This window comes from Drosophila serrata, unplaced genomic scaffold (genome assembly GCF_035046125.1).
Source record: "Drosophila serrata isolate PLE 108 unplaced genomic scaffold, ASM3504612v1 contig_47, whole genome shotgun sequence".
In the NCBI taxonomy this organism is placed as follows: domain Eukaryota; kingdom Metazoa; phylum Arthropoda; class Insecta; order Diptera; family Drosophilidae; genus Drosophila; species Drosophila serrata.
In genome coordinates this window covers 103637-127146 of record NW_028256945.1, presented here as the reverse complement: position 1 = coordinate 127146, position 23510 = coordinate 103637, and the positions used below count along the sequence as shown (strand labels likewise).

At 41.1% G+C, this 23510-nt stretch overlaps 1 protein-coding gene across 1 annotated transcript; it reads right to left on the bottom strand.

Annotated features, from left to right (window-relative positions):
* Window positions 1–21741: 21741 nt before the first annotated feature.
* Window positions 21742–22212, bottom strand: LOC147644968 (uncharacterized). The gene has a single exon (XM_086836701.1). The coding sequence runs from the start codon at window positions 22210–22212 to the stop codon at window positions 21742–21744; it is 471 nt and encodes a 156-aa protein (XP_086692827.1).
* Between the last annotated feature and the right edge of the window lie 1298 nt (window positions 22213–23510).

Here is a 23510-nt window from a genome sequence, read left to right as displayed (position 1 = left end):
GCTCGGTCAAACTTTACCGTGCTGAACGCGCAGTGTTATAAAAACTATTTAACTCGTTGTAGGGCCCAGTTCTCACAGGACCCAAAACAGTTTTATAATTTCGTTAACACTAAAATGATCAGGCAATAGCCGATCTATTTTCGCCGTTTTTTCAAACAACCTATTCAAGCTCTTCGTATCTACACCAGACCTATTCCTACGACATACCCAAATCAAACTTAATTTTCTGTCCTATCCTAAACGAAAGCTCTCTTCTTTTAGATCTTCATCGTGTCAAGCCATGTACTTCATTACTTGAAGTCACGAATGAGAAACCTCACTTTAGCTTCAATAATCAGAAATATTATATGTTTTATGACATTCCGCAGCTTTTCAAATCAATAAGAAATAACTTACTAAAAGCTAAGTTTGAAACCCCTGACGGAATAGTTGATTTCGATGTTTTACGAAAGGTATACGAATTAGAGCAGGGATCAGTAACGAGAATGACTAAATTAACAAGAAGTCACGTTAATCCAAATAGATTTGAGCTCATGCGGGTACGTTTGGCAACACAGACATTTAGTCACACTGATTCTGCGGCAATTAAAGCTTGTAATCAAAACAAGCAGCTCCAACGAAATAGTTCAGTAGTGGCAGCCTCTACTGCTGCATTTGTCCAAAGAGTTAATGATAACTTTGAATGCCAGATGTAGCGTGCAACCATATAGTTCGTCGGGGTTGGTGAGGATCTGGGCTGCGGGGGCACGCTTTATTTTCCGGCTCTAGCTCGTCGGCTTTGGGGGTGGAGGTCTTGCTCACCCAGATCTCGGGCAACGACTACACATTATTATTACAAAAACTAGAAATTGAGCGTGCTGCGACAAAATTAAAAGCTAGAACAAAACCGGAAGAAATGACAAACAAAATTCACACCACATAAAGAAGACAGAAGAGAAGCGGAAGTAGAGAGAAGAGAAGACAGAGAGAAAATCTATACCTTGCGGAGACACGGATGTTGTTTTGCTCGCTTGTGCCCACCCTACCTGTGATCACCTGCCGCAAGAGCATGGCTCTGGTCATCCCTTTTGAACCCTACGACCGTGGAGTCATCCTGCGAGTCGGTATATACCGGTTTTTTAAGCTAACATGATTTTAAAAGTTAAAACATGTTTAATAAGATAAATTTAAAACTTAAAGCTAACAAAGGAGTTAAATATAAGCTAAAATTAAAATGTATAAAATTAAAGAGGTGCATAGATATATATGTGTTTAAAATTTGTAAACAAAATTCAAAAGAAATAATTTTTCTTCAGAGTTTAAACCAAATTTAAATTGTATGATTAAATGTTCTACTTCATGTTTTTTTCTCTTTTTCTTTTTAACTTTCAAAATAAATTAACTTCACGTCTCTTAGTTTTAGACTTTTCTTAATTTCAATTGTTGCATTAGCTTTCAAATTAAATCATTTCAAATTGTTTACGTTTCAAGTATTTTTTCATTTTTTTTTGCATTTGCATGTTTTCATTCGAATAGTTTTTCCAAGACTTACTCACTTTTCCATCGGCGAAGATCGATCTCCCTCGACGATTTTTCCTGAAAAAGGGGTTAAAGTCCGAATAGCCGGTTCACCCTATTTTTCTTCTACTATTTCCTTGCTAAGCAACAAGAGAACTTAATATGAAGTAAATAAATGAGTATAAATTAAATTAAAAAAAAACTAAATTAATTATAAATTAAATTAAAATATTTTAAATGCAGCATAAATTCATATAATTCGGTTTCATTGAATTCCAGCCTAGTCGCAAGCAGAGTCGAGAGTATAAGACGAACATAAGTTTTCACATTCAAAGGGCAAAGCAAATTAGCAAATGTTTTGGGCCATTAATCTCATTTTCTTTTTTAGAGCAAATCGGTCGCACAAAATTTAGAAGAAAAAGTCGCCAAAATGGGCTTTAAGGGTATAACCCCATTTAAAGTTTTTTATTTTTCCCTCATTAGGAGGAGGTTACGTCATTAGAAGTGATCAGGTTAACTCGCATGGTTAGCAAAAATACACAAAAAAAAAAATCAGTGCCCTATTCCGACACGAAGCTGGCCAAGAAATGAGTTGCGAATCCGCGCTGATGGCCTGATATTTGTTGCGGATCGGCTCCTCCTGCGCTGGTTATTTCTCCTCTACTTCATCCCCTCAGTTTAGGGGTACCCCTTGCCTAGGGACTCGAAACTTTTCTGCAGGGCCCAATCCGCTGGCTGAGCCCTGGTACAAAAATTAAGGGATTTTCCTATGGCGAAAGGTCTCCTCGACCTTTGGCCCTGGCCGTGGGTTGACGCTGCTTTGCTGCCTCCAATTTTCTAACCCTTCCTGACCTGGGTAACAAAAAGGTTATTCACTGGTCCCAAAAAATGTTTTCCACTCCTCTACTCACTTTCGGTGGAGCTTTTAGCGGCCACTTTTCCGAACGAGCGAACCCCGAGTCACTGGCACTGGTATATATATCTTGCCTCTTACGAGCACTTATTGGCGTCTATACACTCGCGAATGTCGATCAGAAAAGATCTCCACGGAAACGGAAAGAGCTCGTTCAGCCGCAGCGAAAAATCTCCTAATTGGATTTTAAGCTCTTCTTCCCTAGCGCAACTCTGAGCTCGCTGTTATAATTGCCATAACGCGTTTTGGGCAAAATGCAGCTCTTGCATTCGGCACGTGTGCAAGCTTACTTACAGCTTTATAACGTTACCGCACACACAGCTTTACGTTATGTCTAAAAATAACTGAGCTAGGCTTAAAATTCGCATAAAGATTATTTCTTTGCGTTCTTTTACGTAGCTAACAACAATGGAAAACTTGGCTTGGACCTTACGTAAAATGTAGCACTCTTTTAGGCCAACTCTTTTATTCAGTTCTTCAGTCGCCACTACAAAAGCCCCTCGGTAACATCTGGCTAGGGTATACATACCACTGGTACCCTAGACTGATGCCGACTGAAGCCAGATCATTGGCGAATATCTTTCGCGTGATATGTGCCTACGGGTTTTCTAATTTCTTTCGCACTCTTGCTTTCACGAAAGAAGGTTCAAATTTTGCATTATATCCGGTTTGAAAACTACTTTGTTTAAAATTTCTCCTAAACACTTCTTGTCCCACTGCATAAGACACAACTCGAGATCTAAGATTGTATTTCTATTCGTTCTCGGAGAGTTTCTCCAGCATTCGCTTACATGCTTTCTCCCGCACAATGTCAAACGAGTCTTGACAACTAAACTTTAAGGATCGATCATCCAAAAGGTTGAGCTTCCTCAGCAAAGAGTATGTGGACCCGGAGTTGACCATATGCTGCCCAAAAACCATGTAATAGGGTGTAGTACCCAGGCTTGAATGCACGGACGATCTTAGTGCGCAACTGATCCTATTTAGGTGTTAGTCCCAGTCCTTTTGGTCAGGCCTCAAATACGCTCTAATTGCAGCGATGACGGACCTGTTAACGCGCTCGGAAGCGTTAGCCTGAGGCGAGTGTACAGCAGTCAGCGTATGCGTAATACGGTACTGTTGCATCAACTTTTGAAATACATGCGACCGGAATTGAGACCCATTGTCTGAAACAATCGTTTCAGGAGTACCAAACGACATAAATAAGCTCCTTCGAGATACTTTATAACGACACTGGAGTCGATCTTTCTTACGGGCTTTAGAAAAACGTATTTAGAAAAATGATCAAGCACGATGAAAATACCTATATTTCCACCTCTAGATCGGGGATAAGGTCCGAGAAAATCTATGAATAAGCGTTGGAAAAATCGTTGGCTTTCTGGTGCTTTCCCTAAAGGTGGTCCCAAAACATAATTTGGTGCTTTCGTTGTTTTGCACACCTCACAAGCATTGATGTAGGCTTTGACATCTGCCACGAGTCCTGGCCAAAAATAATACCGCCTGACTCTCTCAATTGTCTTGTGTATTCCGCCATGAGCAGACAACGAGGTATCGTGAACTCGAGAAAGTATCTCAGGCACCAGTTCCTTAGGCATCCACAGCTTCCAAGCATATTCGTCGTGCACTTGCTCTCCTGTCAAATGCTCTGCCTTTCGATAAACATATCCGCTATCCGCCCTGAGATCAGGAAAATTTGCCTGATTTCCATTCACTTTTTTAACGAGCTGCGTATATTCCTCTGATTTAAAATGATCGGAATTAAGATGCACAAGGAATCCTTCCCGCAAGTCTATTGCCGCTATCACGTCTTCGTTCACCCGAGACAAGGAGTCGGGAACTACGTTAAGCGAACCTTTGCGATGCTCAATCTCAAAATTATATAAATTGCAAGGCCAAAGCCCATCGAGCTATCGAGCTTTAGATCATGATTAGACATTAACCATTTTAATGAAGCATGATCGGTTATTATTTTGAATTTATGTCCTTCAACATAAGCCCTAAAACTCTTAAGAGCTACGATCGCTGCTAGGCATTCTTGCTCAGTGACTGTGTAGTTCCTTTGCGCCTTATTTAATTTCTTCGAAATGAAGGCAATAGGACGCTCGTCTCCTTCTTCAGAAACTTGCACCAACCCAGCTCCTACTCCGGTTTTGCTTGCTCGCAATGTATAACGAAAGGTTTGGAGAAGTCGGGGCTACATAAAACTGGAGCCTCGCTAAGACATTGTTTTAGTTCCTCAAACGATTTTATTGCTGCCTCAGTCAAACTAAATCTTCTTTTTGTAGTCATCAGATCTGTTAACGGTGCAGAAAGAGATGCAAAATTTGGAACGAACTTGCGATACCATCCACACAGACCCATAGGCAATGGGAAATTTCTAATTGCTGCAACCTTATCAGGGTCAGTTCGAATCCCACCATCACCGATTATATGGCCCAAATATCGAACCCTCAGCATGCAGAAGTGTCTTTTGCCAATATTGATCGTCAAACCTGCACGCCTCAAGTGTAACGCAACTTCTCTTAGCACTTCTAAGTGCCTCTCAAAGCTAGATGACACTACCAAGAGATCATCTAGGTAAATTAAAACCTCGTTCCTAAGATGAGCTGGCACTATTTTGTCCATCACCCGAGACATTGTACTAGTAGCATTGCACAGCCCGAACGGCATTACTTTAAACTGATAGAGCGGTCTACCAGGAACAGTGAACGCTGTCTTGTCGCGCGAAGCCACGTCTAAAGGCACTTGCCAATAAGCGTCCTTTAGATCAAGACTAGTTATATATTCAGCCTTCGGCAAGCGACTTAAAATGCCACTAATTTGAGGTAAAGGATATGCATCCTTTTCGGTGAAACTGTTCACCTTGCAACAGTCCAAACAAATTCTAACCTTTCCAGGCTTCGTAACCATAACGATTGGAGAAGACCATGCACTGTCGGACTCCTCTATTACCCCAAGCTGCAACATCCTGTCAATTTCGGCATACATTGCCTTTTCTACGGCCGGCGAGACAGGGAAATGGCGTTGCTTAATTGGTTTTGCATTGCCCACGTCAATGGAATGGGATATGAGATTGGTCCTACCGAGTCCTTCCTGACTAAATGATGGAAAACATTTCACAACATTCGCCAACTTGGCTTTATTTATACCGGACAATTGATGCTGGTCAGCTTTGTCCTTGCAGTCAGTCTCCGTTGCGTCTAATTCGGAAATAAACAAATTCCTGGGAAGAAGATGGAAAAGTTTCCAAAAATCTATCCCAAGATACAAATCCTGCTTCAGTGAGGGCACTATGTAAATTTTCAACAGCTTCTTTACGTCGGCGTACTCAACATCCGCCTTGAAATACCCTAGTATCTGCTGTGATCGGCCATCAGCCGTAGTAGCATTGCTGTTAATTTCTTTGTAATCCCCTTTGGTCATTACCTCACGAGCTAAGTTACCTCCGACACAACTTATTGATGCGCCGGAGTCTAACAGGCCATAAACTACTCGACCTAACATTTTAATTGGCAAAAAGGGTCGAGGATCTTTCGGTCCTGTCGGTAGAGAGCTTATGTACTCGATGCCAATTCTACATTGTTTAACATTCTGCCAGAACGATTTTATGCTAGTAGAATTGCGAGACCTGTGTTGTTGTACATCCTGTAATTTAAAATTATCTTCCGGTAAAATTATTTCTCTTAAGTCCGAGATTTTGCTATGTAGCAAGGGACTAGCAGGTAGTTGTTGAATGTCAGGGAAAGGAAGTTGAGCAACATTAGCTGCATCTTCTATTCTTCGGTCATCGTGGCTTGGTTTCGGGAGGCACTCGAAGTCTTCTGTCTGAATTGCGACTTCGACATGCCGGCCTTGGAGTTTTTTTGAACACTTACTGCAACTTGGCTTGTAAGTATTTGCAGCTCCACAACCGTAGCAAAATACTCTTCTCTCCGAAACGCAATCTTGATATCGGTGTCCTTCTTTGCGGCAATTCCAGCACAACAAGGAAAACGCTTCGACGTCACCATCAGTTTCAGGTTCGGAATCTATCTGAGCCTCATATTCCTGACCAAACTCTGACACTTCCCTTCTAAACGGAGTTCTTCGCGCGTAGCCACTGGACCGCTTAACATCGGCTAAAAAGGCTTCGCGCCTGCGACAAATCTCTCTTAACTCCGAAACTGAATTAATTTGAATATTTAAAATTTGATGTCTAATCTCTGGCCGCAAATTGTTTCTCAGAGCCCGAATTAACTTATTCGATGTCCAGGAATGTTCCAGCTGATCGACTAATGCAGTAATGATATCATAAAAGCAATCGAACGATTCGTTCGGCTTTTGTTTAGTGTTTCTAACTAATTCTTCGATATCGCCATCGTCTCTGCTCTGCCGAAACTGAAGGCGCAAAGCTGAACAGAAACTGTCCCAATTAATTTCTCCATGAGCTTTATGGTATCGCCAGTAAAACTCGTTTGCTTTGCCTTCAAATAGGACACTAGCGTGTTAACACAGCAAAGAGAAATTGTTGCCTAAAGTCTCCCGAGTCAATGTATCAACTCTATAAATAAAATTGTCTACAGATACTCCTGTGCCCGAAAATTTGATTTTCCATCCGTTCAGGATGTGCACGACTTTATCTGGTCGGTTTACTAAGTCGGAGGAAGTGCTTCTTTGAGAAGCGGAAGAACCAGGAGCCAAGAGGACTTGTCTTGATTCGCTTCTGGATTCATTTCTAGATCCGCCCCTACATCTTCGTTTCCCAGCGACCGCTGTGAAGAATGCTCACTCTAAGCACTGTCCCTACCTCGACTTAAATTAGCTAACGCCCTGGTGATACAATCTGTTACAGAATTTTGAATTAAATCGGTCATCCTCTCTGAAAGCGTAGCCAGTAATCTTCGCTCCATAGCCAGTAGAGTAATAGCATTAGCCGTCAAAACACTTGAATTGTTAACCCCAGTTGTGTTCGTTTGTGAACTTTGTCCTGAGGTTGAAGCTGTATTATCCAATGCTTGCTGAGAAACTGTATCTAACGGCTGCCGTTTCTTCGAGCCACTTCGGGTTTGCCTGTAGATCCCTCTATAGGCTTTGAGATAGCTGGTCTACAAGATACTTTGCACACCGGACATTGTGCGCTATCCTTCCAATGAGCTTCTATGCATCGCTTGTGAAACTCGTGTTGGCATGAGGTTACAAAGACCTCGGCTGTGTTTATATCTGCCTTACATATCGGACAATTATAGCTTGGGCTTTGTTCACGTCAGAAGGCCCTTCGCGGCGGCCGCGGCGCCGCCTCTGTCCACCGAGCCTCCAAAGCCTTGGCCGCTCTTGCACTCCCGCAAGTCGGCTCTTCGAGCACTGCTCATCGGGCTAGTCTAAGCGCTCCCGCGCCCACTCTTCGATGTTCGCGAACGCCCGCTCCCGAATTCCCGAGCTTCGCTCGCTGCTAAGCGAGCTGAGGGACGGCTTGTTCGCGCTCCACTTCTCGGGCCCGCTCTCGCACTGTTAAACGTAGCTTATCGGTCGGGAGCGCGGCCCTTACATTTAAGCTAGAGTTAGTCTTATGTATGCAGCGAAATAAAGCTGACGAGTTGAATTGCCCACGACGCCCCCGCCTTTACTTTTCACCTTCGCTTGCGACGTGGGAATTTCCATGGGCTACATTTGACAAGACAGGATCTTCAGCGGCAGGATCGCCCCCCTACAAACATTGGTCCTTCGAGCCGGATCCGGATATCCTTCCGTCCTTTCACTAGCAGTTCCCGGTGATTTTTCCGCTGAGATAAGTATATGCTTGATTCCGTCTTGTTCTCGCTGCCGGTCTTAGACAGTGGGCCGAACATTTAATTTCGGTCGCACCGCTGCAAAATTTATTGTTTTGTTCGTGTCAACTCCCCGTCCGAGTTTTCCTGACACCACGGCAGTGAGAAATCCCACTTTCTATTCGCCTCCGAACCTCGAAATTTTCCATCCGTGTCCGTTTGTGTGCGCCTCCATCCTCCTCGCCGTCTCTTCGATTCCCCGTTGTTCATCCACTTGCCACCGGTCGAGGCCTATGTGCAGCCACATACACACACACGCATTCTAAACTTGTGCTAATATTTCCGTGCAAAAAATGTTCTCCGTGAACAGTGAAATTGTGTTTCAAAAAGAAAGGCATAATTAATATTGGCCAGCCGGTGTGCGCTTGTTTCGGGAATTCACCCTGATCGCCGAACAGTCTGCCGCTGTCACGAAATTTTTTGTATGCTGTATCCATACACATTTTTTCTGTTCGCACAATTCAATACAGTCCACTTCTCGACGCTCCACTGTGCCAATACAAACCCTAAAGTTTTTCAAGAAACAAATTTCGTCAGCCAAGGATTTAAAATAATCCGAATTTTATAAATCCTATTTTTTATTTATATCAAATTACCATACATATATTGGGCAAGCTTCGCGCTATTCTGCGTTGAGCAACGATTTCCACAATTATTTACATAAATACATATATATTGGGCAAGCTTTGCGCTATTCTGCGCTGAGCATCCAAGTTATTACATACATATATACACACGCACGCATAAGGGCATACCAAGTAATTATTTGTCTTTTTTTTCGTCTCCTCTTTGTGCCTAGAGCGTGTACAAGCACCTGCACTCATGCATTCCACAGCCGCACAGTGCCTACGAGACAAAATCCGCCATCTACAACTTTTAACAACTTTCGTGATCCAAGGATTTAACATTATCCGAAGTTTATAAATCCTATTTTTTATTTATATCAATTTTTATATACATACATGTATATTGGGCAAGCGCCGCGCTATTCTGCGCTGAGCGATCCAAGCTATTACATACATACATATATGCACAAGCCCGCATAAGGGCAAGTAATTATTTGTAATCTTTTTTTCGTCTCCTCTTTGTGCCTAGAGCGTGTACAAGCACCTGCACTTATACATTCCACAGCCGAACAGTGCCGACGAGACAAAATCCGCCACCTACAATTTGAAGGAAATTTCGTGAACCAAGAATTTAAAATTATCCGAATTTTATTTATCCTATTTTCATTTAGATGAGAGAAATACAAAGCTATTAAATACAGCGCTATTCTGCGCTGAGCATCGATCTCCACAATCTAAATACATACATATATTGGGCAAGCTTCGCACTATTCTGAGCTGAGCAGCAAAACCCAAACACAAACGAGTGTTTTTTAATTGTCTTCGATTTAACCGCCGCAACGGCTGTGTTGTTGTTGCCCTTAAGTTCTTTGGGTCCCTCACTCATCACTGCTTTGCCGACGGCTTATCCCAGTGAGCTCTTCTCCGCGACCAAAAACGGATGTTTGTTTTTTAAATACTACCTTCCTAGCGTTTAAAAAAATTAAACATCTGCGCTCATAGTTAAACATTCATTAACAGATCCAGAATTTGAATTTAATTAATTAATTTAAGTTAATTAATTTTTAATTCAATCTTTTCAACTGAGCCGCCGCAACGGTCGTGTTGTTCTTTCCTCTTGTTTCTTTTGAGTTCCGCACTGCTTTGCCGACGGCAGGACCCATTGAGTTGTCTCTCAAACAAAAGCCAAGGGTTTATTTCGACCATTTCGGATCCGTGATAAATAAAGTTGGCAACAATTACTTCCGACCAATACGTTCCTAAATCCGTATTTAATTTATTACGGGATCCATCCACATTTCGTTACCAATTTTCTAAGAAAAATGTAAACAAACCTCCATGTCCGAAATATATTGAATATTAAGAGAAAATACAAGGATTTCAATTTGCGAATTCACTACTATTCAATACTAGCCCAAACTATATATATATATATATATATATATATATATATATATATAAAAATCCAAAATACAAAAGAATTGTAATTTCAAATAAAAATTATTCCTGTACTTTAATTACGGCCGATTCCGTCAATCCGTTTGGGAAGATCCCAGTCCGCATTTCCGCGACCCTCCCCGATTAACTTTAAATCCACTGCTCGACCACAAAAATGGCTCAAACCGCCATCGACATTGCGTTGAGGAAGTTTATTGCCACGACAGACCATCTGAGTCAATTCGCGGCAGAGATCCAACCTCTAGACGCCCCAGAAACCACCCAGCCCTCTCCGTCCACGTGTAAAGTGCGTCGCGACCAAATCCGGGTTTTGTGGGAAAAGGTGGAGAAGAGTTACGAGAGCTGCTCCGAACTGCTCTCCGTGTCTGACGACGGCGCGGACACTTCAACGGTGTTAGAAGCTAAGTATAGCTACTGCTACTCCGTTTATTCCAGGTGTGTGGCCCAGCTGCAGGAGATAATAGAAAGGGGCGCGGCCCAGTCAACTCTGGCTTCCAGCAGTGGCCACACACCCCCTTCCACCGGTTGTCGTTTACCACCGGTAGACACCGAGGTGTTTGCGGGCGACTATCTTCGTTGGCCCACGTTCAGAGACCTTTTCACGGCGGTTTATATTCACAACTCGCGTCTCACCCCGGTGGAGAAATTGTTCCACCTCCTATCCAAGACAACTGGCGAAGCGCACGCCATTGTTGCCAAAGCCCCGCTCACCAATGAGGGGTTCGTCGCAGCTTGGCAAAGCCTCACCGACCGCTTCGAGAACCGGCGGTTGTTGGTCAACAGCCAGTTGAAAATCCTCTTCAACATCCAGGCTGTCCCTCAAGAATCGGGAGTCGCGCTAAAAGACCTGCAAGGCACCATCCAAAGCTGCCTGACCGCCCTAGAGATGTCCTCCATTCAAGTTGAGGCTTGGGATAGTCTTTTGGTGTATATGGTTTCCTCAAAGCTTCCCGAAGTAACCCTTTCTCTGTGGGAACAATCCATCCACAACAAAGACAGAATTCCGACTTGGAAGGAGCTAGACGCGTTTCTGACCGAACGCCATCGTACGCTGGAGGCCATCGACGACGTTTCGCCTACCAACTCAAGGCATTTTCCGCCAGAGTTGTCGACTCCGAGGGCCCCAGCGCCCCGGCTCCATTCTTCCGACTTCAGAGTGACTCCAACACCCAGACCCAGAAGGTGTGACCTATGTTCCAGGGAAAACCATCCCCTGCGAAGATGTCCCCGTTTCCTTCAAATGACCGTAGTCGAGAGGTCAAATATCATCCGAAGAAAGCAACTCTGCTTGAATTGTTTGGCACGAGGCCATCAGCAGCGGGATTGCCCCAGTGCCCACTCCTGCCGTACATGCCGCAGACGGCATCACACCCTGCTGCATCCCAGAAGCTGTTCCTCCAGTGTTCAGATTGCTCCTGAACCTTCCAGCCCAGTAACCGCACCGATCCAAAGGATATCCGCGTTCTCCACGCGAATCACTTCTTCCAACGCCTTAAATTACTGGGTACCCTACGACATCAAGAGCAGACGTTCCCGAGGTATTTTATCCTACCCATGCCGAGTCTGCAGCGGAGTCCATCCGCTTCGAAAATGCCACAAGTTCCTTAGGCTTAGTGCTGAGAAGAGGCTCAGCGCGGTGTCCACCAACCGCTACTGTTCGAACTGTTTGGCCCACGAACATTCGCCGCAGTGGTGACCGATGCAAGACGTGCAATCAGCTTCACCACACGCTCCTGCATATGCCTGGAAGTCCAGTTCCCGCACCCCGATCGCAGCATCGGATGACTTCGTGCTCCCCATTCGCGTTATTTACTGACCAATCTTCTAAATGATATACTTTTTTCCAGTCCGCTTCGAGAAGATGCCACCGCTTCGCACCACGCGAACGCTCTGATCAGAGGTCCAATCCAACCGATTCCGAGGTTGCCACCGAGCTTCATCCGCTTCCGACGCCGACGTTCACCTCTAGGATCCTGCGCCTCTCCCCGCCCCTCCTCAGCCACTCCACGGCCTCCGTCCACCGCTCCAGTCCGGTGCGCATAGGCAATTTCCGCCGCTAGCCAGGACCCCCTGCAGAACGCGGCAGTTATACAGGACGAATATGTTGCAACCCGAGTAGTTGCAAGGGGGGGAGAATGTTCACGGCAGAAGGCCCTTCGCGGCGGCCGCGGCGCCGCCTCTGTCCACCGAGCCTCCAAAGCCTTGGCCGCTCTTGCACTCCCGCAAGTCGGCTCTTCGAGCACTGCTCATCGGGCTAGTCTAAGCGCTCCCGCGCCCACTCTTCGATGTTCGCGAACGCCCGCTCCCGAATTCCCGAGCTTCGCTCGCTGCTAAGCGAGCTGAGGGACGGCTTGTTCGCGCTCCACTTCTCGGGCCCGCTCTCGCACTGTTAAACGTAGCTTATCGGTCGGGAGCGCGGCCCTTACATTTAAGCTAGAGTTAGTCTTATGTATGCAGCGAAATAAAGCTGACGAGTTGAATTGCCCACGACGCCCCCGCCTTTACTTTTCACCTTCGCTTGCGACGTGGGAATTTCCATGGGCTACATTTGACAAGACAGGATCTTCAGCGGCAGGATCGCCCCCCTACAAACAGGCTTGATTCAGCCCCCCTTTCTGGAGAGCGGTCTAACCCCATCGTTCCCAAGAAAATCTCAACAATAAAAAAAATACGAATTAAATTCGACAAATGAGATCTTTCTCCGATAGCAGTTAACTTGCTGCAATCGAATTCTCAGAACCCTCTGCTTCTTTGCGATAAATATAGCCGAAATGTTTAAATAAATTAAGCCAAAAAATATAGAAAATTATGAGATAAAATATCGCGATTAAATCAAGAATAAAGTAATCAAATTGTATTTACCGAACTCTAGATGTCACACGTATCGAAGGGTCATTTTATATTGATTTTCTCAGAAGTTGAAAGATTGGAGAAATAAAAGATTTTTGATTAGGTTTAAGGCCTATTCAGAACAAGGGAAGCGATACTTATTTATTTCGAATTCGGACATCGAATAGTTCCGAAACACGTTCGCATGTATTCCAGAATACGATCTAAAAAAATAAAGCTTCAGGAAAAATTTAGAAAGAAAGTTAAAGAAAGCTGTAAAATACTTTTCCAGGATATGGCACGACTCGAAAGAAATGCCAGTATTTTCCATAGAGTTAAGTTTAAAGTCGAGACTAGTTTCATGACTTAGTGCTATAAAAATGGGACAGAAAATGAGCTCTTTGTATTGCCTTCTCTGTTTTCCTCAATTTAACGGCACCTTGTCACTTCCTCTCAATGTAGGAAAATCTTTTGTTTCCCTTTAAGTCTGGCCAGTTGGAAATACTAATATTTATCACAACTGTTTTCCAAGACTAATTAAGACAAAACAAAAAAATGTAACACCAGTTTGAAGAAGTTGAAAGCTAGTTCAAATTAACAAAAATAGAAAAAATTTATTTACCCTTGAGTCTTAATAAAAAACTATTTTTATTAAAACAAACAAACAAACTTTAAAATTCTGGACAGTTACAAATACTAATATTCCAAAGATGTTATCCAAGAATTAATAAAACGAAATTGTTGTATAAATTACAAGAGAGAGTTAAAGTAGGATGTGTTGAATTTGTCTATCCGCGAGTCTTAATAAAAAATAATTTTTTTACTAAGGCTCCACACGTTTGGGCGCCACTTTTCTTAATAATAATAATGAATTATAACTGTAGCGTGCAACCATATAGTTCGTCGGGGTTGGTGAGGATCTGGGCTGCGGGGGCACGCTTTATTTTCCGGCTCTAGCTCGTCGGCTTTGGGGGTGGAGGTCTTGCTCACCCAGATCTCGGACAACGACTACACATTATTATTACAAAGACTAGACATTGAGCGTGCTGCGACAAAATTAAAAGCTAGAACAAAACCGGAAGAAATGACAAACAAAATTCACACCACATAAAGAAGACAGAAGAGAAGCGGAAGTAGAGAGAAGAGAAGACAGAGAGAAAATCTATACCTTGCAGAGACACGGATGTTGTTGTGCTCGCTTGTGCCCACCCTACCTGTGATCACCTGCCGCAAGAGCATGGCTCTGGTGATCCCTTTTGAACCCTACGACCGTGGAGTCATCCTGCGAGTCGGTATATACCGGTTTTTTAAGCTAACATGATTTTAAAAGACATGATTTTAATAAGATAAATTTAAAACTTAAAGCTAACAAAGGAGTTAAATATAAGCTAAAATTAAAATGTATAAAATTAAAGAGGTGCATAGATATATATGTGTTTAAAATTTGTAAACAAAATTCAAAAGAAATAATTTTTCTTCAGAGTTTAAACCAAATTTAAATTGTATGATTAAATGTTCTACTTCATGTTTTTTTCTCTTTTTCTTTTTAGCTTTCAAAATAAATTAACTTCATGTCTCTTAGTTTTAGACTTTTCTTAATTTCAATTGTTGCATTAGCTTTCAAATTAAATCATTTCAAATTGTTTACGTTTCAAGTATTTTTTAATTTTTTTTGCATTTGCATGTTTTCATTCGAATAGCTTTTCCAAGACTTACTCACTTTTCCATCGGCGAAGATCGATCTCCCTCGACGATTTTTCCTGAAAAAGGGGTTAAAGTCCGAATAGCCGGTTCACCCTATTTTTCTTCTACTATTTCCTTGCTAAGCAACAAGAGAACTTAATATGAAGTAAATAAATGAGTATAAATTAAATTAAAAAAAAACTAAATTAATTATAAATTAAATTAAAATATTTTAAATGCAGCATAAATTCATATAATTCGGTTTCATTGAATTCCAGGCTAGTCGCAAGCAGAGTCGAGAGTATAAGACGAACATAAGTTTTCACATTCAAAGGGCAAAGCAAATTAGCAAATGTTTTGGGCCATTAATCTCATTTTCTTTTTTAGAGCAAATCGGTCGCACAAAATTTAGAAGAAAAAGTCGCCAAAATGGGCTTTAAGGGTATAACCCCATTTAAAGTTTTTATTTTTTTAGGAGGAGGTTACGTCATTAGAAGGAGGTTAAATTCACAAAAAAAAAAAAAAAATCAGTGCCCTGTTCCGACACGAAGCTGGCCAAGAAATGAGTTGCGAATCCGCGCTGATGGCCTGATATTTGTTGCGGATCGGCTCCTCCTGCGCTGGTTATTTCTCCTCTACTTCATCCCCTCAGTTTAGGGGTACCCCTTGCCTAGGGACTCGAAACTTTTCTGCAGGGCCCAATCCGCTGGCTGAGCCCTGCACTATGTGGAATTTGACCCGTTTTCGTGGCCAAAATAAAAATTTTTGAAATTATTAACATTTTTCACTGCAGGTTTCTTGTATAATTATGGTTATGACTATAGGAAGCTATTTTAGAAAAGTGAGCGTGTCAACGCCCCCTCTCCGCCCACAGAAATCGAAAAAAAATCAAATATTTAAAGCAATTTTCAAGTTAGAGAACACAATTTTGGAACACAAGATGAATTTCTTATTTTAAATGTGTCCTGTAAATTTGGTTCAGATCGGATAATAAATGTAGAAGTTATTTAAGAATATCATTATTTTTGGTTTTATTATTCTACATATTAATTATTAACTTCATCATTGTCATCAATTTCATTATTATTATAAAAAAATATGTATTGTCGTCTTCCCTAACGTCGATATCAGTTTTAACGGTTAAGAAAACCTTATATTCTGCGGAGTTTGATTGTTCCACAATATATTTCCGGAGAAGTTGAACCTCCCTTGCTTACGCCACACTACTAGCAGTTAAGCATTTCTGACCAAGATGTTGCTTCCTAATAATTCAAATTACGCAAAAGACCGCAAAAAACGCACAATGAGCCTATATATTTTGATTTAGAATAGACAAACCTACAACATGTATATGGACACTCGCTGATACAATTTGAACCTTTTTTTAAAACCCTTTGGAAAGTTCAACTTTATTTCCAAGTGACAAATGGACACCACTTTCTAAATGTACAAATTTTTAGAAAAATACGAACGCAACACGCAACATATTAGTATCAACACATAGTAATAACCTGAAGAATTAATATTCAGTTTGAATTAGGTTATTTAATGATTTTATGTCAGAGAAATGCCAATTTGAAACTGCACCGCAAAGTCAACTTATAAGACAGCCCGTGGTGTTCGCTTGCAACAGCTGACTTTAACAGCTGTTATTTTAACATTGAACTGTTAAGTTAACATTTTGGGTATGTAACATAGCAGTTTGATCAATTCATAACATGGTATCATTGAAAATACGCAAATTTGGATACTTGCGAAAAATGAGTTTTGGCCACGAAAACGGGTCAAATTCCACATAGTGCACTACACAGAATAACACAGTATTAACTGACAAAAACCTGCAAAAGGTGGTAACTGCAGAAACCCTTCAGTTAATGAATTTAATAATTTAATAATTGCCAAACTAATATCTTTGCATATTTTTAAATTTTCCCAAAAGACAAATTGCGAATCAGATGATGATGTTATGTTGCCAGTAGAGTTTGATTCAATTATATATCAACCTGGCATTGAAAAGAAAGAAATTCAAAAGCAAGAGTATTCTGTATCATATTCAGAAATTGTCCAAGACAATGAGAGGTACTTTGACAAAAATATGGATAATTTTTTAAGCAATATTGTACCCATTGAATTAACCTCGAGTAGATATTTTTTTTTTGGATACATTGCAAAGGCATCTAGTTGTGATAATTGCAGATCGTTACTGAGCTTTTTATACATGAAAAAAACTACTAGAGCGACTCGGACTTTGGAAAATTAAAAGCACCATCTGATATATTTATTGATGTCTGCAAAATCCATATAAAGGTTTTTGAAAATATTTTCAAAAATAATAAACAACAAATTAATATCAGAAAATTTATTGTGGAACAATGCATTAAATGCACAAATGAAAGTATTGATTACTCATTATTGTTCGATATATATGAATAATGAATGTTATGTGCATAAGATAGATCTCTTAAATAAACTTGTAAAAGTTTTACTTTTTAAGCATTGGAAATGGACTGTGATAGCTGATAAGCAGAAGAAGCATGCTAAGCTCAGTATTTTATGTCATACATAATAAACGGCAACGATTTTGATGATTTGATAATGAATGTGGACTGGGCCTATTGGGGATACCACAATAAATAAAATGCGCCAGAAAGTTTACCTCTATGGTGGTGTGGAAACGATTTAAACCAATATTTATTATGAACTTAATATTTTCTTATTATTTTTAATATTATTATTGTGACATAAAAACGTATAGGTTTTAAATTAAATATTAGAATTAAACAAAGTATTTTTATTTTTTGCATTACTTATAAAAATAAAGAAAAAAAAAGATCATTATAAAGGGACTCAAGCACATAAAAAAATTTAAACAAACTAAAATCAAAACAAACAAACACATCGATATGCACATGTATACATCAGCTGTTTTTGCTGCCGTTCTCGTCCCCCTCTCTACCTAACAAGCGGTCAGCAGCCCAAAAAATAAAATTAAAATTTTTCATCGTTGCTCATGCGAACAGAAGCCCACACATATTCCCGCACACATACCACTTGCTTTTCCTGTGTTTACTCATACATGCAAACGCATTCTATTTTTAGATCTTTGCGCTCTCAACTTTGTGAGAACAGGGAGAGCGCCATTGTCGTTTGAATCAAACAATTAGCCCTATATTGCAAAACGAATGTATGGTCGTGAGGCATCTTGTAAATTGTAGAGTCTTTGGTTTGGGGGTGGTAGTAGATGTTATATTGTCAATTTTTATATACTTACACAAGTCTGTAATAATTGAGTTTTTATATTCTGTTCCCATGTCCGTAATGAACGTCTTTTTTGGACCGTACTTCAGAATAAATTCTGCAAGAATAGCTTTAGCTACTGTTTTGGCATTTTTATTTGGTGTAGATATGACTACTAAATATTTAGTCAAATCGTATATGAGTGTTACTGCGTATTCGTTGCCATTGTTCTATTTTGGTAGTGGGCCAATTGTATCCACAATTACCGAATCGGAAGCTCTTTGTGGAGTTTCGGTTATGGTTAATGGTGTCTAAGTATGTTTAGTCATTTCAGACTTTTGGTATTTAGGACTTGATATTATCATCATAATAATCATACCTACGCACCACCGTGTTTCATTAACTAAATATAACTGTTAAAGGTGTTTAATGTAACATAATGCATTTCGTTTCGATAGCTTGCGCGCTTGCCCCACTCCGCATTTTACACAATCGGATCAGAATGGAGCAGATATAGATATTTTTTAACATAATCAAAGAATACTTCAGTAACAAGGGCTGCGTCAGTTTAACAAAAACATTGAATATGCTTTAAAAAAAGCGGCACAAGATCGTTGCCCGACATAATAATGAGTTGATCCGGCTAGGATCTCTATCGCCTAGTCTCTTAAGAGTTCACAATGATCAGGGGAGAAACAACTAGCAGTTAAAAGTTCTTGGATGAGATTCCGTTAACATAATAATATTCCTTACTCGGTTAACGGGTTTTGGGATTATTATATACAGACTTGTGTAAGCATTTTATGTTTATGTTTAGATATATTTACGTAAATATATATACATAAGTGTGTGCGTTTACTTTAAGTATTTTTTTGTTCGTTGAACTTTTTACTAAGAACTAACTTGTATTTTCCATTACATTATGTCAACTAAACTAATTTCTATGTTTGAGTTTCTTATCAATTCTTTTGCTTAACTCTTACATTGTTTAGTTTTGTTTTCGCTTTGTTTGCTAAAAAAACTCAACAGTTTAATGGCCACAATATTCAATAAATACCGATGTTGCTGCTGCTGCTGTTGCTGTTGCTGTTGCTGTTGCTGTTGTTGTTGCTGTTGCTGTTGCTGTTGCTTTTGCTGTTGCTGTTGCTGTTGCTGCTGTTGCTGCTGTTGCTGCTGTTTCTGTTGCATTTCATTAATTGCTACATCTGAGCTAGGTGTTTTTGATGTGGCGAATGGTTCAGAGTTCAGGTGTCAGGAGCGAGCTTAGTAGTTGTTGTGTCAGTGACATGTTGCTCAGTATTCAGTTTTGCGGCTTTTGGTTACAGTTTCTGGTTAGTTTCAGATGGTTGCACATACAGAAACACAGACACAAACTCTGTTTTTAGCCTGGCTAGCTATGATGCAGCTGCTGCTCGGGTACCGAGCTCGTCTATGGCAGGCGTGGATGGATTCATGGCGGATGGAGGAGATGGTTGGTTGGAGAGTTTAATGATGTCAAAAAATTTTACAAGGGCGCCACTTTGAGTTGGCCTGCTTTGTTTGTTTCGATATGTTTTTCCTTTCCCTTAAGACATTCCACGGTAAAATCGTATTCCTCTAAGCCAAGTCTCATTTTGGTTAATTTTGAACTTGGGTTAGCCATTGAAAATAGATATGCTAGTGGTATATTTTTACTGTTAAGTGTTTTCCGTAGATATATGGTCTAAAGCGTTTAATTGCCCAATGTATAGCTGCTAGTTCCTGCTTTGTCGTGTTTTTATTACTTTCTTCCTTTGTGAATTAACGTGATGAGTATGCTACTGGTAGATGCGTTCCATTTTGTTCCTGTGTTAGGACGGCTCCGCATGCTTGTTTAATTGCATCCGCTATCAAAAATTCTTTATTAAAATTGGGGTACTGTAATAATGTTGGCTTCATCAGTTGTGTTTTTAGATACTCGAAGTTTCTATTCCGAATATGTGCATATATTTTTTGCATAATTCATTAAGTATTGCTTTAAATTGTCTGTATTCTTTTCATCTTTATTTGTTTTTACTAATGCGTAGTTATCTAATGGTTCAATTTTTATTTCGTTTAGGTTAATAATCTCGTTTTTGTTTGTTGTGTTTAAAATTCGGCCAAATGTATTTCCTTAATCTGCAATGGAGTTTCCAATGAATACTCCGTTTTTGATTTCTTGGTTTGGTATAAATATAAACATACCTGGTTGCTGACGACTTCGGACCTTGCAGGTAGAATTGTCAAATTATTTTCGAGTGTATGGCATATTGGAATATTAATAGGGTTATAGAGCCAATCATTTTCTGTTTTTAAATATATTGGACAATTGTATTCTTTTTATAAAATCTATACATATAATTCCAACACATGGAATAGGAAAATTTGTTGCTAATAAAATTATGCGGTATAGCATAGTTGCGTGAAAGAAGTTCTATTGATACTAATCCTTTTGAACTGGTTGTTCCTTCACCAACACCTGATATTTGGGTAATTTTGTTATAGTCAACATTGTTAAATGAGTCTTAAGTTTCTTTTATTAAAGTGATTTCTGCACCAGTATCAACTAGTAATGTATATAATTTATTTGTGTGTTCATTGTTATTTTTGTTTCCGCTACGGTTATTTCCTCTATAACTTCCACGACCTCTATTATTAAAGTAGTAACCATTGTTTCGGTACTGACCGTTGTATTGGTAGTTACCGCGGCCATTTCCTCTACCACGGAAATTACCTCGGTAATTATTGCTTCGGTTGGGTTGTTGGCCTCTGGTATACAATATTGAGTTTTGGTTACCTGTCATTTCAGTGCTACATTTTATGTACTTTGTGACGGCTTCATTCATGGTGGTAAAATGACCAGATTCTAGAATTGGTTTAAGTCTGCCATGTTCACAATTTTTTACCATTGTTGAGATGGTTCTTTTGTGCTAAATTTATCACCATATTGAGCTGATAACCCTTCGTAAATGTATGATGCCTCTAGTAACTTCCGGAGGTTATCAATTTCATTGGTGAATTTTCAGCAGTTTTTCCTTTCTTCGTTGTTGAAGCCATTTTAGCCTTTATTACGTCAGATGTTTCACCTACAATAGTGTCTTGCAGTATTTTTATGATAGCCTTTATTGAACTTTCATTTTGAACTTTGTATAAAGTGGGTGCTATTGTTTTGATTTAATGACTTCAACAGCAAAATCTTCGAATGTGCCTTTAGTTAAGTCCACCAACTTCTAAGCTGTTACAAATCTTTGAAGGATTATCTTTTGTCCGTTAAATTGTTTGTTTTATTGATATTAGGTTAGGTTAGGTTAGGTTAAACCGTACCCTCCTGAGATGGCCTTATTTATCCGGATGTTGTTTTTCTCATGGTCCTGGAAAATTTTACGCGGTGTTGAACTTCTTTAGGATCGCGGCAGTTTTTGCGAAGGCAAGTAGTTCACCTGGCCAGCTCTTGGAGGCATCTACTTGTGATGCCAGTACTGGGGCACCAAAGTGCTTTACTTTTGCCTACATTAGGGCTGGGCACTTACGGTTGCCTCAGATTCATCGCATTTCCTGCAGTTACCGTTGTTGGTGGTGCCCAGCTTGACTCCATGCATGTCCCATAAGCATTCCCACTAGTTGCCAGCAGTCTTTTCGGGATAGATGTAGTACGTAGTGGCTGAGTTTGTTATTGGGCTCTTTGCACATGAAATTCCTCTCCACCTGCTTTTTGCTAGTACGTCCGCCCGCCTCTCTAACTCGCTTTGGAGCAGTCTTAGAGAGACTGGGACGTTTTCTGTTCTATCGATGCCACTCCGACTCCTTCCTTTGCAAGTTCGTTAGCGATTTCGTTTCCCTCTATCCCCTGGTGTCTGGGAACCCAGTAGATCCGCACTGAAGTTGTCGTGCTCAGAGCGTCCCTGCTTGCTAGTACATTTTTGGAATTGAACGCTGAGGATTGGATGGATCTAGTCCCCGCCTGACTTTCTACGAACAAGTTTACCGCCTCACATGGGCGGGCTATTTCCTGCGCAAGCTCTGCTGCCTTCCTGATGGCGAAGACTTCCGCCTGGAATATGCTGCAATGACATGGTAGCTTATACGACAGCCTCATCTCGAGGCCTGTACAGTATATGCCCGCTCCAACTCCTCCTTCCACCTTGGAGCAGTCAGTGTATATATTGATGTATCGAGCATGGTCCTGAAATGTAGATGTTTTCACATCCGGGCAAGTACTAGGCGTCATGTAGTCAGATACTCTGCTCAGGGTTCCACCAATTGAACAGTGCCCGTATCCTTTTGTCGTGCAGCCTTTTCCGCAGTCAGTTGCGTGTGGATGTCCATGGGATCAATTCCAATTATTGTCTCTAGAGCTTTTGTGGGAGTTGACCTTAGCGCCCCAGATATGCAGACCAGTGCCTGCCTCTGGGTTCTCTCCATAATCTTTTTATAGGTCCTCTTTTCCATGGCTTGCCACCACACTAAGACCCCGTATAGAAAAGTCGGACGCACCACCGATATGTAGACTCAGTGCATCAGAGCGGGTGAGATGCTTCATGTGCTGCTGAGCATCTTCTTTCTTTTTTCACCATCTCTAGTACATTGGGTTTCCATGCCAGCTTGCTGTCCAGTACAGTGCCCAGGTATTTGACTTATGTTTTCGGGGTCAGCCTGGTTGCATTTATTTTTGGGGGATCCATGGCGGTACTTTGTAACTCTTAGTGACGAGAATGATGTCTGTTTTATCCGCATTGATACTGAGTCCTACGTTGTCCGTCCAGTCAAATATCTCTCTGAGTGTTGATTCCATGATCGAGCTAAGGGTCGATCGACATACTTCCGTGATAAATTTGCTAATGTGGTCAGCATAGGCTGTAATCTTTTGGGGCCTTCCTCTCGAACCTTCTGATTTGGTCGTCGACCACTAGATTCCATAGGAGAGGCGATAGGACTCCACCTTGCGGCGTGCCTCTGTGCGCTCCATTCACTATGGAAGCGGTGCCCCAATCCGATTGTACCTGTCGGCAACTTAATAGATTTCCAATTCAAAAGTTGATGGTGGCGTGTGTGGGTCGCTCCTAGGCGCTCCATTATTGCGTTGTGCTTACATGATTGAATGCCCCGGTTATGTCTACATAGACTCCGAGCGCATATTCCTTGTTGTGCAGGGCCCTCTCAATGGTGGCTACTTTCCTTTTGTGTATGCGTGCTGGTTGATTGACAGAAATCTGCCCTCATCGTTTCTGATGTATTGGTCCAGGAGCTTTTCTAGCGTCTTGAGTAGAAAGGAGGTGAAACTTATCGGCCTGCAGTCCTTGGGACTGACGTGACTGCTCTTTTCTGCTTTGGGCAAGAAGACAATCCTCGAGGTCCTCCATTGGATTGGGATATAGCCTGTACAATGCATTAGTGTTGTTACGGCCTCTTCGCTGCTGGTGGGTTGCTTTGAAAGCATCTTCCGTAGTCTAGCCGTTTCTGGCCGTCTCTATGTTGGAAAAGAATTTTCTCCAAGAACTTCTTTGTGCCCTGCGTATTTCCTTCTTG

Excerpts from the sequence above, each read along its gene's own strand:
- LOC147644968 (XM_086836701.1), bottom strand. The coding sequence starts at position 22,212 with ATGACGCCTAGTACTTGCCCGGATGTGAAAACATCTACATTTCAGGAC.